Consider the following 17,861-nt stretch of genomic DNA (forward strand, 5'->3'; position numbering starts at 1 on the left):
GATATGGCAATTTTAATTTTAATTCGTAAACGCCAGATATGGCAATTTTTATTTTAATTCGTAAACGCGAGATATGGCAATTTTTATTTTAATTCGTAAACGCGAGATATGGCAATTTTTATTTTAATTCGTAAACGCGAGATATGGCAATTTTTATTTTAATTCGTAAACGCGAGATATGGCAATTTTTATTTTAATTCGTAAACGCGAGATATGGCAATTTTTATTTTAATTCGTAAACGCGAGATATGGCAATTTTTATTTTAATTCGTAAACGCGAGATATGGCAATTTTTATTTTAATTCGTAAACGCGAGATATGGCAATTTTTATTTTAATTCGTAAACGCGAGATATGGCAATTTTTATTTTAATTCGTAAACGCGAGATATGGCAATTTTTATTTTAATTCGTAAACGCGAGATATGGCAATTTTTATTTTAATTCGTAAACGCGAGATGGCAATTTTTATTTTAATTCGTAAACGCCAGATATGGCAATTTTTATTTTAATTCGTAAACGCCAGATATGGCCTCTTGCATAATGACATCAATTTTATCCTTCGCTGTTTGAAGTGAGTGGTTGTCTTTGATAAGTTTCAACTTGTCTTCAAACTGCTGCACATATAGTTTCCTCTCCTCCCCAGCAATATTGAACCGATCTATAAGTATTGGTCCCAATTTGATTCTCTTTGCATTATTTCCAAGTGGTAAGTCGTCAGGCTTACCAGAAGAGGGCTAGGAAAAAAAGAATTTTGAATTAGTATACAGTAAAAAAAAACCCGTTAATATGAATACGGTTAAGGCCATACCTCAGTTGAGACACGGTCTAAAAAGATCGTCGCTAGGCGATGCGCGGATTGAGGGTCGCGGGTGCAAATGAGGCATGTCAAACCAAATATAATTTGTCTTATAAATCCAACATGTGTCCATTTAATGTTCTGTTTATTGTTTTATCAGTAACAATAATTATATATTCATTGACATGTTTTCTTTTTAAAGTAAATGGGTAACGTTTTAAGTCATCTTTACACGATTTAAGAATTATTACGGCCGTCGCCATCACGAAGCAAAATGACGTGTTTCCAGCTCTACATTCTCTCTCCGAATGGGAGCGAGTGCGAAATTTCGTCGCGCCTATGGTTGAAAATGATTTGCCGTTTCACTGATGAATCACCTTAATTCGAAATTCACCGTAAATCAAAATATTTTCTAAAATTCATTAAAAACTATTACTGTGTGGTCAAGATGCTGATCAAAAGGTAGGCCAACTTTGAGGCAGTTGAAAAATTTGCTGCAATCATATGGAGGAAGTAATAATTCCGATCCCTCTTTAGATTTATCACTTTCAACTCCTAAATCCTCTGTTCCGGCAGAATTTCAGTACACGAGTACAGAGGACAACGTCATTAAAGATAAATGACGGCAGAGCAAGTCAAGATTCAGTTGAAGATTGAAAAGGAAGTGTGGCACTAAAATCTTTTCATTCTGACACGTTTATAGCGTCATGGAAGGCATGCACAAACCGCGGCTGCATATACATGGCGGGTGGAGATGGGGTAACTCAAATCATTGTCGTATTATGGTACATTGGCCAATCACTACATTAGATTTTTCATTTCATTTACATTACATGGGATTTCTATCTCTTGGACACCTCCGCAATCGATAGCAATTTCGGCATATGTCCAGTGCGTAACACAATGACCTTTCAACCGGTGGTCTCAATTTCGAGTCTCGGTGAAGTTACAATGCCTTTATGTGATTTCCTCAAAGCCCGGGTGTTTGTCATTTTTATCTTCTATTACTAAATACACTAATGTTTCACTACAATGCTGTCATTGGGCCATAAAAAAATAAAATCAATTTACGTTTCAAGTGGTAAAAACGAATTCTGTTTCAATTCTGAGTATGTAACGACATTCCCAATATATGTCGTTGTGTGTTCAACATATACGTATGTTTAAAATAATTGATTTATTTCCTGTTTAAGGTTATGCGGGACGTCCAAAGACGTCATTTATATATGAGCGGCGTTCCGTTCACGGAAAATTTCGCGTCTTAAGACGTCATTGGCAGCCATCCGGTTAAAAGGAATACTCAAGACCTGAACAAAAACGATGCATAAGTGCGAGTGAGAAAGTATTCGGCACCCTTATAATCTCTGCGGCACGCGCTAGAGCAGAGGGGGGCAAACTGTGGCCCGCGGGGTATTTTTTTGTGGCCCGCCATCATTAATTGTACTTCTGATTACGAATAACCTTTTTATATATTTTTTAAAAAATATTGACAATAGATTAAAATTTGAAGAATTTGTTGTTTCGTAAATGTATTATCTCAGTACGTCTTCCTTGCGTCTCGTCTCACACTATGTAACCACTATATTCTACGTTGAACATCGTGACACATTTAAATACTTTTAACTCCGCGTTGCAAGGAAAAAAAATATATGCCCATGATATGGTAAAAAGTTTGAATGGATTTCAATTAAAACTCAAGTTATTCCTTCGACAAATATCGAATAACAACGTGGACCACTTTCCAACTTTGAAGTAGCTGAATATACCAGAATATAAATTTGAAGAATATGGTAAAATTATTAAAGCTCTGAATGACGATTTTTCACAAAGATTTGGTGACTTCCGAAAAATTGAGACAAGTTTAGCAATAGTACGCGATCCATTTTCAACAGATATTGATAGTGTACCGATAGGACTACAACTTGAGATTATTGATCTGCACTGTGACACTGATATAAGAGAATTGCATCGTTGTGAAGAAATCTCCAAATTTCACAATGCCCTTAATTCAGACAAATTCGACCAACTTACACAAATTATGCAAGAAAAATGTTCGTTATTTTTGGATCAACCTATATATGTGAACAAACATTTTCGATCATGAACCTCAATAAAAATTCTTTACGATCAAATATCTCCGATGCCCATTTACAAGCAGTTTTGAGAATATCAACTACAAAATTAACAGGATTTAAAAAATTGTTAAAAAATGTACAACAGTTTCATTCTTCTCATTAATTTTTTTGTAATGTTTATTTTTCGTGATAATGAATAGTGTATATCTAAAAATGGTATTTTACTTGCGGCCCGCCGCTCATTTTGAATTCTTGAATTTGGCCCTCCATCCAAAAAGTTTGCCCCCCCCTGCGCCAGAGTAAGATAAAAGGTTTACAGATTTGGGAGATGGTTTGCTCGGTGTAGCCGCCAAATCTTACCGTATTGCTTAATTATGCGTCGATAACCGTGTTGCTAAAATTCCTATTTTTGTATTAAACATAAAGTCAGTGGTAAATATTTTTAGTTAATTAAGTAGAAAAGATGGTTCTGTGTGTTGTATTAAAATGTGGTAGCCGTACTGATAAGCAAGAAGATGGTATTACGTTTCATATGTAAGTTGATACATGTTCGTGATAATTTATTTGTATATTATTATATATTTTAATATCAAATGACCGTGTTTCTTTAAAATAACTTAAATTATGAATATTTTTATTTTGACCGCTTAAAAATACTATATAACGTAAAAAAAAATAGAAAAATATATTTTAATTCTGAGCGTCTAGTGCGAGCACTTTGGGCGAGCACTAGCGAAATGGTCTATGGTCTCGAACATTTGAATACGAATGCGTTCACTCGCCCACAAACCAAACGCACGGCACGCAGCTTCATTTAGCAATGCAATGGGTGGCGTCTAGATGTATCTATAGTCTAAGGGAATACTTATAATATTATATACTGATAATTGTTACTCAATTGTCAATCTTTGAATATTTAAATCTCTTATTTTAACATAAAGATATAGATTAATTATTTTTACCTCTGCAGCATCAGATACATTTACGGCAGCGTCATCCTCTCGAGAATGCTGAGTATTTACTCTGAAATCCCGGAAAAAGATAATTAATTCAAAATATGTACAGTAAGTATCAAAGCCGATGAAGCCAGAAAAGTTTAAGCCGAATTGGAAATTATCAATTTGAGGATAAAAATGTTATGATGCATTTAGTCTGAATTAACACTTTTAATGGCAGTTCTGCCAGGCATGTTAATTAGACAACCGATTGAGCTGTCTTATTGTGATATCAGCAACAGCACACGATATCGCCTGAAGCACCACAAGTTAAAACTTCACGGGCAACAACTCAAAGATTCATCATTTAGATAGGTAACTGTTTAGCACACAGAATACGTCCGTAACATATTGGAATTATTTCGGATAACGGAAATGGTGTTATATAGTTGAAATAGACCTGCTGGGTTTCCAATATAAACAGGCATCAGAATAAATATGTTTATTTTCTAGATGCCGTATTCAAATATGCGACTCAATAATCTATCACAGGGGTTCACAAACTTTTTCGTCAAAGGGACAATTTTGAAATCAAAAATATTTGGCGGGTCGCTCTTTATTTTGTAAAAAACATAAATACAAAAATATTTCGTTGTGTAAACTTATACTTATTTCAATTTCTTCACCATGTGATTTTTGCAATTATTTGTTTGAAACTAAATCCTACAATCTAGGCTCAAATTGTGTTGCGTTAGTACGCAAAACAGATGCGATATGGTTATCTGTTAATTTTGATTTATTAATGCTCAATTTAGATGTTCAAATGTTTTTTCACAAATATAGGTACTTATGCACAAGTGTCTGACCATTCATTCTTGCCAGAGGATATTTAATTTGAAATGTAATTTTTAATATTCGGTATGAAGAATAAAAAATAATACGGATTTAAATTAAATCCCGCGGGACACATCAAAGAGTCATGCGGGACACACTTTGTGAACCCCTGATCTATCATATTATAATCACACATAACAATATCTAATATACTCACATATTTTCCCTCTGCAATTTGTACAATTCCTTCTTCCACTTCCACTCTTCCTTCGTCATAGCCAATTTCAGCATCTTCTCCTCTTTCATTTCCTCCAGCTGCCTCTGTCTGTCCTCGGCGATGTATTTTAAGTTCAACTGACGTTCGAGGATGACACTCTTCAAATCCTTCGTCATAGCCAACTTCAGCATCTTCTCCTCTTTCATTTCCTCCAGCTGCCTCTGTCTGTCCTCGGCGATGTATTTTAATTTCAACTTACGTTCGAGGATGACACTCTTCAAAGTCTCCATGTGAATATCTTGGTTCATTTTTAGCTTTTTCCTGTACAATTTCAACTCGAACGATTTCTTATTCATCTTATTGTTTGCAACACTCTGAAATTCAAGACAAAAAACATAGATCTATTATCTGTGTGGCAACCGATGAGTCCTGCGGGAACCAATCATAGATCGTCAGTATAGATCCGCGACATAAGTATCGATCTCAAAATATTATTCAATTATTCTTATGTACATTTTCACCAGCTGTCAGCGGTATCAATTATCGCTTACTCGATGAGAAACGTTATTGGCAAAAATAATATAGTTTATTACATACATTTCCTTAAGGTTATACGTCAGTTGAGGCACGGTCTAAAAAGATCGTGGCTAGGCGATGCACGAATTGCGGGTCGCGGGTGCAAATGATGCATGCCAAACGAAATATAATTTGTCATATAAATCCAACATTGTTTATTGTTCTATTAGTAACAATAATAATATATTCATTGACATGTTTTCTTTTTGAAAGTAAATGGGTAACGTTTTAAGTCATCTTTACACGATTTAAGAATTATTACGCCCGTCGCCATCACGAAACAAAGTGACGTGTTTCCAGCTCGACGTTCTCTCTCAGAGGTAGGTCAGTCTAAAATTTAGTCGCGCCTATAGTTGAAAATTATTTGCCGTTTCACTGATGTATCACCTTAACCCTCTATTACTTAGTGATTTCACTGAGAAACTACCCACTATTATTTTTGTGCTGCAACAGATTTCTACCCAAATCATTATACCAATGTTAGATATTTTGAGTGCTGTCACATGAAGAGATTTCAAGCAATGATTAAACTATATTTAAAACATCATAATATGTCTGGTAAGTCTTTCTAAGTATTGTTTATATTATGTAGTCGTAAACATAATTCATTAAAAGTCCTTTCAATTCAACATGTTAAATTACATACATTTAGTTGCTACTTTCTATGTGTTAAATATATGTTTTTTTGTTCTAGTTGCTCAGTGGTTAATACGTATAACCACCTTAATAACTGAACTACAGTCGAGCTCGGTTCTTACAATCACGGATATAGCGAGATCTCGGATGTAACGATGAAATATTCGTGCACATTTTAGTTTCTGATTTTCTCCATACATTTATTCACTTTTATGTCGAGCTCCTTATCGGCTATACCGAGTTAAAATATTGTCAAAATTTTTCTTAAAACTGTTAATGTGTCAATTATTTAAAAACATTTCGACCCTAAGCAATAAAATCCGACTGGACAGGATGCCGTCGGGGTTGGATTGCATTTATGACACTAGTTAAGTGTCTAAGTACCTACCTAATTGGTTGTTTCGCCGACAATATTGAAAAAGTATCCACGCATATGGTTGAAATTCCATGTTAAAAATCCAAGGTTTGTAAAGTCGGTAGGTACTGATAGGTACGGGTTTACGGAGGGTGTTGATATACACCTTTCCACTTATTAAAAACATTGATTCAGGGACATTAAGTATATTTAGCTTGACAAGTAACAATTAATTACTAACAACATTTGTAAAGGCGCGCTATGGCGCGAAAAAGGTAGCGAATCGTATTTGGAGGCGACGTAAGGGCTGAAGGGTAGGTAGCCGACTGGCTGTATCTACTCTCGACCCTTGGTATGCCCAGAAAAAGATAAAAGTAAATTTCTTTTCTTTGTTTCGCTGTGCATCATGGTCTAGCATTGACTCGTTTACAATTACAAAAATATCATTATATTCCCAACTCTGTTGATTGGAGGATTTTTGATGGGGGATTTAGGCATTAAGATAATATAATAAATATTATTTGGTATCAGTACCTAACAGCGTTCATTACAATAAACAACTTCTTTTGTAGTTTATGAATGCCATGCTTGTTGCGGGGAAAAATTCAAATTGTGTATTTTTGTTTGAATTGCGACTTTTTGTGTTATGTGACCTATTCTCTGATATAACGAGTAACGCTTATAACGAGCAAATTCAGTCAGTCCCATCTTCATCGTAATAACCAAGTTCGACTGTATATGTAAATATTTTTTTATTTATAATAAATACATGTTATTATGAAACTGTTTTAAATTTTCGTTTATTTCATTAATTGAGCCGTTGCCCGGAATAATGTTGTATCCAACAAAATTATCAATGTTGAGTTATGGATGGAATAATGTTGGGTATGTTTTTATGCATCGTTGAACGTAGGTAGTATGGCAAAGAAAAAATATTTAGGCTTGTGGCAGCATTTTAAAGTTATTGGTTTGTGGAAGAACGTTGTATATGTTATTGTCAAAATGGCGTCGCCGTCCGTCAATATCACGGAGCGTGGTATAATTCACTTGAATAAAGGATGAAAACGGACATCTACTGTTTTAAACTGGAAAAATATCAAAGCTAGGAGGCTGAAGGATGTAGGAAAAGAGTATTTATCCAGAAAAAATATTATTAAGCCTGCAATTGACCCGTTGAAACAGTTTTGTGGAATAATGTTGTATACCATTTGCCAGTTCTGTTGGTCTCATGAATAAAATTATTACGTTTGACATATTATTAATATGTCAAACGTTAATCGACTGTATTCAATTGATTTGTCCATATTGTTATTGGAAATGTTGTTTGATAATAATGCTGGCATTGTAGTGCTCTATATATTGTAACTTAATCTAATACCGTTTCAATTTTTTTAATCGTTCCTAGTTCTATTTTGCAAGGTCGCATTTGTGCCAAAAAAAATGAATCCGGGATGTGTTCTCGATTTTAATATCAAGACAAATATTCGCTTACTGAATCACAATGGACAAAGTCATCATCTCGTCTCATGTATTGAGAGTCGAATGTCAGACGCTATGTTCAGAAAGCAGACGAAGATAATTCTAAGCTCAGAGACCTCATTGAGATGTGTGAATTCATGTCAGATGAGCATGCTGCCTTTTTAAAGGCACTATTGAGTGAACCAGAATAAATAAAATACATTTTGCGGAATAATGTTGTATGTGAAATTTTCATATACAACATTTTTCCACTAATTTACTATATTTTTTTGTAATCAAATTCAACTTTAATTGCCTTTCTTCACCACTTTACATTTAAAACTCCTAATAATTGTATGTTTATTGTATTTAAAATATAAAATGTAACAAAACATAACTGATTTAATTTTTTCCGTTTTTTTCAAAACAAGAATATTGTTGGATACAACGTTATTCCGGGCAACGGCTCATTTGAGGTCTTGGGCCGCAAAGGGTTAACATGCATTTCTCCATTACTCAATAGTAAGTAAGTAATAATAAAAAGTAATAAGTAAGTTGACCGAAATTCATAGGATATTCAGTGTCAGCATTATTCAATTGTGAGGGGTTCAATAAATACCCATTAAATATTACATAATAACAACTAAATGGAAATGTCACTCTGTATCACTGTGCCTCGGGCTAATTATCTCTCTCTTATTTTTATCTTGTACTAGCTGAAGTACCCGGCTTCGCACAGGGTCGCTTCGTGGTTATATTTATCTTAGATATCGTCACCGTTCAGGCAAAAGTCACCAACCCTGAAAATGGCAGTTTTGAATTGAGTATGTCACCCGAAGCGTAAAATTATGTTCTTTAAGATGCAAAACTCACCACAGTACATTAGTTAGTAAAATTTTGCTTAAATCCGAATTATTTGTTTTTCACTAAATGACTTTCGATAAAATCTTAACAAGCAAAAGTCATTATAGGTGAATAGACATTATTGACTATACAAAAAAAATTAATCCTTCGTTATAAATATACAAGCAAAAGTCACTATACTATGGATGGTGAGTTTTACTGATCCTTCTTTTGGCTAACATTGTTCAGATTATTAACAAGCAAAAGTCACCAAACCATAATTGAGCTACCTTGCCTCCTTCAAAACTTTCCAGATGTTTTAATTAGCATCAAAAAGTAAAATTACCTTAAAGAAATTATTAAGACATGCGAAAATAATTTAATGTAGATAAAACCTTAAAAACATTAAAATCTGATTTTTCCAGCATTTTCAAACTTTCAAATTGCGATATCTCAAAACTATGTTTTTAGGGTTGGTGACTTTTGCCTGAACGGTGACGATATTTAAAAAATAATAAAAGGTAAGTAATTATTTTTTTAATATTAAAATATCTGTGTAATACAATATGGTTTTATAAAAATAATTCTAATAGGAGTAAAGGTCAAACAATGACCACTAAATTAAAATCGAATCCAAAATATGCAAACGTTATTAATGTTATTAATATGTAGTAAAAAAAAATCAAAATTGGATGGAACAAACAAACAACACACTTTGTATTTTATATATTAATAATTTAGAAACCTTCGCAGGTGTGTGCACAACAACTGACAAAAGTTTATCGCAATCGGATGAATGGTATAGGAACGCATACGAATAGAAGAATAGGATGATTTTCTAATTCAGAAATCTTCGTAGGCATGCGCACGACAACTCAACAAAGTTTCATTGCAATCGGATGAATGGTATAGGAACGCATACGAATAGAAGAAGATAGAATAGAAGAATAAGAAGATGGTTGTATTAATTCAGAAACCTTTGCGGGTATTGGCACAATTACTGACGAAAGTTTTATTGCAATCGCATGAATGGAATAGGAACGCATACGAATAAAAGAAGATATAATGAAGAAGAAGAAGATGGTTGTACTAATTCAGAATCCTTCGCGGATGTTGGCACAACCACTGACGAAAGTTTCATTGCAATCGGATGAATGGTATAGGAAGGCATATGAATAGAAGAAGATAGAATAGAAGAAGATGGTTGTACTAATTCAGAAACCTTTGCGGGTGTTGGCACAACCACTGACGAAGGTTTGATCGCAATCGGATGAATGGTATAGGAACCATACGAATAAAAGAAGATATAATGAAGAAGAAGATGGTTGTACTAATTCAGAAACCTTTACGGGTGTTACCACAACAACTGACGAAGGTTTCATCGCAATCGGATGAATGGTATAGGAACCATATGAATAAAAGAAGATATAATGAAGAAGAAGAAGAAGATGGTTTTTCTAATTTAGAAACCTTTGCGGGTGTGCGTACAATAACTGAGGAAAGTTTCATCGCAATCGGATGAATGGTATAGGGACCATACGAATAAAAGAAGATATAATGAAGAAGAAGAAGATGGTTTTTCTAATTTAGAAACCTTTGCGGGTGTGCGTACAATAACTAACAAAAGTTTCGTCGCAATCGGATGAATGGTATAGGAACCATACGAATAAAAGAAAATAGAATGAAGAAGAAGAAGAAGATGATGATTTTTCTAATTCAGAAACCTTTGCGGGTGTGCATAAAACCACTTACCAAAATTTCATCGCAATCGGATGAATGGTATAGGAACGCATATGGGACAGACAGACAGACAGTCAGACATTCATTTTTATATATAAGATATAGCCTATACTCTTCGCGTAAGTGCAAGCAATAAGTTCACAAAGTTTTATCGCAATCGGATGAACGGTATGGCAGCGCATAAAATACGAACAAACAAACAAACCAACAAACAAAAAAATATTGATTTTTATTTATTAGATTACTATATTGTGTATAACTGTCACCACTGTACCTATGTAAACTGTACTTGTCAATCCGTAATTAAACCAGTCTTCACACTTCGCTCTTCACAACACTCATCACTCATCATCGTTCAGTATCATCAAAAACACGCCACAAATCCCAAATCCGTTTGGGCCAATTAATGCCCATCAAAGACTAAAATGAAATAAATAAGGCAAAGGTATATTCTATAATTGGATCCCGTGCATGCGATGGCATGTGTTCATAACCTATGAGTCGATTGACATATTGGGTGTAGTTGAGATAAAATTTACAAGCAACTTTATGACGTATTTACGGGCAGATGTACTAAGCATAAAAGGCCGGTGGCTACCATTTGCAGGACCAGGAGGAGTCGGCAAAAAGTGAGAACCTCAGTGAATGACAAGAGATTCTCGCAGATCCCATGCGGTATCCAATCCACTTAAGAAGCGGGAGTGTACGCTTTACTAACCTTGTTGATCCTCTGTGTGTTATTGTTGCGGACACGGGCCAGGCGGGCCTGGAGTCGCTCTTCTGCCTCAGGGTCGAGTGCTGTATCGAGATCAACTATTTCCCCAACATTAGTGGCATCTTTCATTGAATTTTGGTTGTCCATCTTAAAATAATGAGAGACATTCAAAGAATATTGACAATGGCAAGAGGAATATTTTTGTACTACAAAAAAACGTTCTGGTAGCCATGAAGAAATCAAAATTCAATAACGCATATAATGGAGCAACTATGAAGGCTGCGTTACCAAGAGAACCTCCTTCTACGTGCGTTTCTGTTGACTTCTACCTTTCCATGCATTACTGAGGTGAAGAGTAACTTTTAAAAGTAGGTAGGCTAAAAACATTATAGTGAATAGATAAAATACATACATACATCAATCCTAAGAGGATCGTATGGGCCTCCACAAAGTGGAAAATAAAATTTTTAGATTTTTATTTTTACAAGATATAGATGCTAGCCACTTGCTCAACCTATAAAGTCCACACTCTGGGCCCAAACACACATTGAAAAACGACATATAGAGAAATACGACTATCATACCGAATGAAAAAATATTGATACTGCTTTGATGGCCTTTTTTTTTTTTTACCATATTCGATCTTAAGATCAAATGGGTCGCCAGAGAATAGAGGTTGTTAGCCAATTGCTGAACGTATTAGGTCCATACTCTGGGTCTAAACATACAAAGAAAAACAACATGTGAATTTTTGCCGGGACCGTACATGGGACCCATGACATTATTAGTTACTAATCATGATTATCACGAAAATAACTCACAGTTTCATTGGCGGTGTTACTTTCATTGGGAGGCATCTTGTCATCATCAGCGTCCGTGATGTCCACTTGCTCCAACTTGAGGATCAGCTGATCGGGATTGCGGGCACCGCTCGGGCGTTTGAATCCACTGTAATTTATGTATTTCTTTGTGGTTCCCTTTTTCAAAAGCGACCATTGGGCTTTCAAATCCCCCAAGGTGCGCTTCGTCAAATTGATCGTGTTGAATCTATGAAATGGATTCAAGGTTCAGCATTAGACAATCGAGACAATAATGTAGCAACCATAGAATAGATTCATATAATAGAAATATGAAGGCCAGTTGCCCTGGACCAAGTTTCTGAAGCCGGACTTTTTTATTATTTTATGACCCAATCCAAACGACATAAAATCGTGCTGACGGACTTCAATATAGTAGAACCTCGAGTCGTCCACGTATACAAATATATCAAGAAGACAAGATGAAAGACTTTGTGAGTGTGTTGAAATAAGTCTTCTACTATAGAGATGTAGCCAAAATTAATGAAGTCGAAGCAAAGAAAAGGACCTCTGGTCTACTGATTAAGTTAGCTACAAGTGACGGCATTGCAGGTTTACTTGAAGGTAACTTCACACTTCTACTAAGACATTCCACCAGTGGCGAAAGGTAAACTGCTGAGATCTGATATAAATTATGCATAATAAACATTGACAGTCATACTTATTTGTTTTCATTGAACTAAGAATACAATTTGCAGATGGTTTTGAAAATCCAATCAAACCCTGCCTAAAGCACACCATAATAGATAAAAAATATTCTTTCATCTACAAAGTATCTCAAATTATATATGATTTAATGGGTTAATTTTAGATATTTTATGGATAAATGAATATTTTTTTTGTAACAAAATGTATTAATTAACATAAAAGGTTAAACAGGCATGTATTTTTTGTCGGGTTTGGGATGTCTAGTTTACTTCTGTTGCCCTTCGACGTCCTTGGTGACCAGAAATGACACGCACACAGATGATAAAAAATACTGTATAATAAATGGAGTGGCATTTTGACGCTGCCCAGGGGCAGCATTTTGTCTAGGGGCGTCACTGTATGGCTTGGATTAGGCAAGGTTTAATTGAATTGTAAAAATTAACAAACACTATCTACACATTGTAGTCTTAGTTCAATGAAAACAAAAATATGTTTGACTGACAAAGTTTAGTGTGCACTATTTATATCGCATCTTAACAGCCTACCTCTGCCCTTTGCTAATGCAATCTACTATATTTTCAGATTCACGCAATTAATTAATTACACACACGATTATATGTGCAGATGTTGCCTAAACAAGTCTTGCAAACATAAATTCATAATATTGGATGGTGGGTAATTAAATTCGATTTCAATTTGGCAATTCAGACATTCCACATGTAGCTGCGGAAAAATACTATAATATATTATAGTGCAAAACAGCATTACCTTGCATGGATAATTCTCCACGCACGTTCTTTCAGAACATGTCCGCTTGACAAATTTTCTATAATCCCTAATCGCGCCTTCATGGATTCAAGCAGAACTTTCTGAAACATACAACAGAAACACAGGCGTTATGTTGATAATCTTGAAGCAAATAAATGATAAATATTTTGTTGATTTACATCCTGAAAATATAATCTTATATTAAACCCTTAGAATACCACAGATTCGATACGAACCGTTGAAAACTAAAGTGGTGTAAGTCACTTTTTGCACATTTTGAGTTTACACCATAAATCGAAAGATTGAGCATCATTCTGTGTTGTACAAATACATACACATCAAGTGTAGTTCAATTATTTCTCCATAGATCACAGTAACAGTCTAAAAGTGGCCAACTGAACAGCTACAACGTTTTACGGAGTAGTGGTGTATGTCACTTGTTGGTGATATCGCTGTCAGATGCATCGTATTTCACCATTCATTTTTTACATCCCTGAAGACAGGAAGTTCAATCGAAGACCTCGGTCCCCTTGAATACGCTGCAGAAGTTGACGAGTGATTAACTTTAAGCCTAAATACTTCATTTCTTTATCAAATGTTTTAATAATTATGTTTATTCAGTTTTTTTTCTTAATAAATTTATGAAAACATTTTAGTCATATTTATTCAATGCTCATTCTCTGATGATAGGTGCTAATGTTGAAGGTAGGTTTAGATACATACAAAATGGTGTAAGTCATTGAAATAAAATATTTTAGAAAAAACGTTGAAAGCAGAAGTGGTGTAATTCATTTTGACAGTAAATAAATGATACATTTTCCAATGTATTCAGGTAAAAATAGCGACTATTAGTTAAAGATGCTTTTAATGAGTAGATTGTGCAAAGGGCATCAAAGTTTTTCTATTACACCAAGCTTTACAGAGATTCTACTAACATCCCAATTTCTGGAAATCGCCCTTTTTTTACTTACACCACTTCAGCTTTCAACGGCTCATATATCGGCTTTGCGTACTTTGCTTAAAATACCACGAGGCGATGATTCGGCTTTTTTTTAGTGGGACTTGCATGGCAGTGCGCATGCGCAGTAGGACGATATTGGCGAACTTGCCTAAAGAAATACGCACAGTATATTTTGACGTTTACCAAGTATCCACAAACCTGTCCGATCTGTCTGCTGAACCTGTCAAATAGCATCATACAATGACAACAATGAGTCTCGCTTACGCTTGAAGAATAAGATTAGCGAGACATTCACCATTTTTACATTTTAAAATACACACTATTGGTGCATGGATTTACTGGCACCAATGTGTAAATTCAACTATCGTGATATAACTGTTTACGCGTAAAAGTACTGATTGTCTCTCCAATCTGATTCTTCAAGCATAAGCGAGATGAGTTGTTGTTATTGTATGATGCTATTTGACAGATTCGGACAGGTTCATAGATAATCGGTAAACATCAAAATATTCTGTGCGGTGTAGTTCGTATTTCTTCCGGCATGTTCGCCACTATTAGTCCTACTGCGCATACGCACTGCCATGCAAGTACCAATCATTGCGCGAACATTCAGAAGCTTCTGAACTTTTTTGATCCATGCATGCAACCTTGCAACTTGCACGATAATACGTGTTTACACGTGGATTTTTGTTATGACCGCGATAATAAGTACTATCAGCAGTAACCCATGGGCGTGTAAACGGGGTATTATTATTTATTTATTTATTTGAAAAAGACACGTTGAGTACATAACAAATTATTAATTCAGGACGTTCACAACATGACATTTAGAATAAAAATTACAAGTAATCAGTTAGGAAAATCAGAAAAAACAAAGTGGAGGAAAAAAAGAAAGCAAAAATAGTTTTATACAAAAGAAATAAAATTTAAGAAAACAACAATGATTCAAAAAGTACAAATTAAACAATAAAATAGAATTTAAAAAACAGAATATATAATGGATCGCCAAAAATATCTACATCTCTAGGGAGTGCATTGACCAACCGCACAGCCCTCGCCATTGGTGCCTGGTGAGCCTGACATGAGGAAACAGCTTTCACCCAAAATAGGTCATGGCTGCGACCACGCATGTAATTGACGGGTGTGTAAAAATTTAAATTTTCTAGAATATCGGGATTGAAAATGATACCACGTGAGAGCAGGGAAAAATGCTTTAAGAGCAGAAGTGACCTACGAGCTTCAAGAGAATGAAAGGCGAGCATGCCTTGAAGAAAGTTAGTCGGAAAATACTCGTTTGAGAAGGTGTCAAAAGGAAAATAATTATAAACTTTAAAATAGAGATGACGAAGAAATTTTTTCTGAACACGCTCTAAAACAAGCTTATAGGAAACTTCATAAGGACTCCAGATGATGGAGCCATACTCAAGAATACTCCGTACTAACGACACGTAGAGTGTACGTAAAACAGTTCGATTCTTGAATGACTTGGCTTGTCTCATGACGAATCCTAGAAGCTTGCTCGCACGCAATGCCGTAGAAGTGATGTGCGAGCGAAATGATAAACGTGAGTCAAACAATATGCCAAGGTCTTTAATTTCTGATTGACGGTTCAGTAATCTATTTGACATATTGTAGTTGAAAATAATTGGAGATCTTGATTTCGAAAAGCTAATACACACACATTTATCAGTATTAAATTCGAGTTTATTTTTTTTCGCCCAAATTTCAATTGAGTTGAGATTATTTTGTAATATGTGACAATCTAATTCACTGTGAATTGACGCATATAATTTTAAATCGTCTGCAAAGAGTAAAAACTGGATTCCATTTATAACATTGACAATGTCATTGATGAATATAAGAAACATAATTGGACCAAGATTTGATCCTTGGGGAACACCTGAATAAGTTTGAAAGACGTCGGATCTACACCTTGCATACTCCACATATTGACAGCGATGCGAAAAGTAAGATTTGAAAAAGTTGATAAAATTTATAGATCCACCTACTGCACTTAATTTGTTAATGAGAATATCATGATCTACCCGATCAAAAGCCTTTGACATATCTGTATAAATTGCGTCCACTTGACAATTTACGTTCAGCGAATGAGATATGTACTCAGTATACGTCATAAGGTTTGTAACTGTTGACCGAGCTGATCGAAATCCATGCTGAGCGTCAGTCAGTTGACCGTCTACATGTTTATAAATATACCTATGCAAAATAGACTCAAATAACTTAGCTGGTGCAGATAGAACAGCCACCGGGCGAAAATTTATTATTTCAGAGCGCGAGCCTTTTTTGTGCACCGGACGAATACGGGTTAGGCTCCAACAATCTGGGAAGACAGAAGTACTTAGGCTGAGATTAAATAAATATAGTAGGGGGTCGGTTAACAGCTTATGACAGCCCTTTAAAATCCAAGGGGGGATACCATCAGGACCTACTGAGGATTTTGGATATAGTCGAGAGAAAGCATACACCATGTCAGTCTCATCCAGAAGACCGATATCTAGTACCGGCCAGGAAGATGAAATACTATCCGGGTGAGGTGTGGGCAATATCGAAGGAGCTTTAGAATATACAGACATAAAATATTGAGCGAAACCGTTAGCAATGGACTGGGAGCCACTCAAAACATTCCCTTCCAGAGACATAGATGATAATTGAGCAGATATGTCGCGCGTACTTCTAACATAATTCCAAAATGATTTAGGATCTGACGCTAACTTCCCCCCGATACCATCAATGTATGACTTATACGCAGCACCGATGGAACGATGCACACTCCTACGCAGATTAGAAAATAAAATATAATCGCTGAGACACTTCGATTTCTTCCATTTTTTGTGATGCAAGTGCTTTAGTCGAATGTTTTTAATTAAATCAAAATTGAACCATTTTGGGTAGCTGCGCGAAGAGCCCGATGATCACAATCACAAAGAATTCAAAGGTTTACGATTGGACAATCGTATGAACAGTAAGAGCTTTGGATACATCACAAATACAATTTCATAGTTTAAATACAAAAATATCTAACTTTTTCGGCAATTTCCCATTGAGGAAATATTATCCATGATTTTTTCTTTGCTTCCATATTGTCAGTAGAGGTTAATAAATCGAACTATTTCCCGTATGAAGTCCGAATTTAGTATTGTTTATATCACGAAAATGCAGTGTCGTAATTCTTATAAAGAAACATTCATTTATTTACGGACATTTTAACATTTTTCCTATTCAAACGGAACCGTAAAACAAACAAACACCAACTGCCAAATACAACTCTCGTTCATTGCCATGTTTTAAAAAATGTTATCGGCCATGGCGCCAAAATACAAATAATGATGGCAACACGGATTACTAATAAAAATAAAATAGTAACAAAAACATTTTATAATTGAATGACGTATATGCCATTATTCGAATTTGACTTTGAAGTCCTT

At 35.0% G+C, this 17,861-nt stretch overlaps 1 protein-coding gene across 1 annotated transcript; it reads right to left on the reverse strand.

The window, feature by feature from the left end:
* Positions 1-76: 76 nt before the first annotated feature.
* On the reverse strand, positions 77-17,715 carry LOC147079521 (uncharacterized). The gene is made up of 7 exons (XM_085940830.1): positions 17,459-17,715; positions 13,455-13,555; positions 12,003-12,228; positions 11,185-11,328; positions 4,859-5,232; positions 3,835-3,895; positions 77-735 (listed from the first exon to the last, which is right to left on the reverse strand). Exons 1-7 carry the CDS (start codon positions 17,513-17,515, stop codon positions 502-504), a joined length of 1,197 nt encoding a protein of 398 aa, XP_085796956.1. The 5' UTR covers positions 17,516-17,715; the 3' UTR covers positions 77-501.
* Positions 17,716-17,861: the final 146 nt, after the last annotated feature.

Source organism: Rhyacophila brunnea, unplaced genomic scaffold (assembly GCF_057557595.1).
Source record: "Rhyacophila brunnea isolate RB1 unplaced genomic scaffold, BYU_Rbru_1.0 scaffold_1, whole genome shotgun sequence".
NCBI classification, from domain to species: Eukaryota; Metazoa; Arthropoda; class Insecta; order Trichoptera; family Rhyacophilidae; genus Rhyacophila; species Rhyacophila brunnea.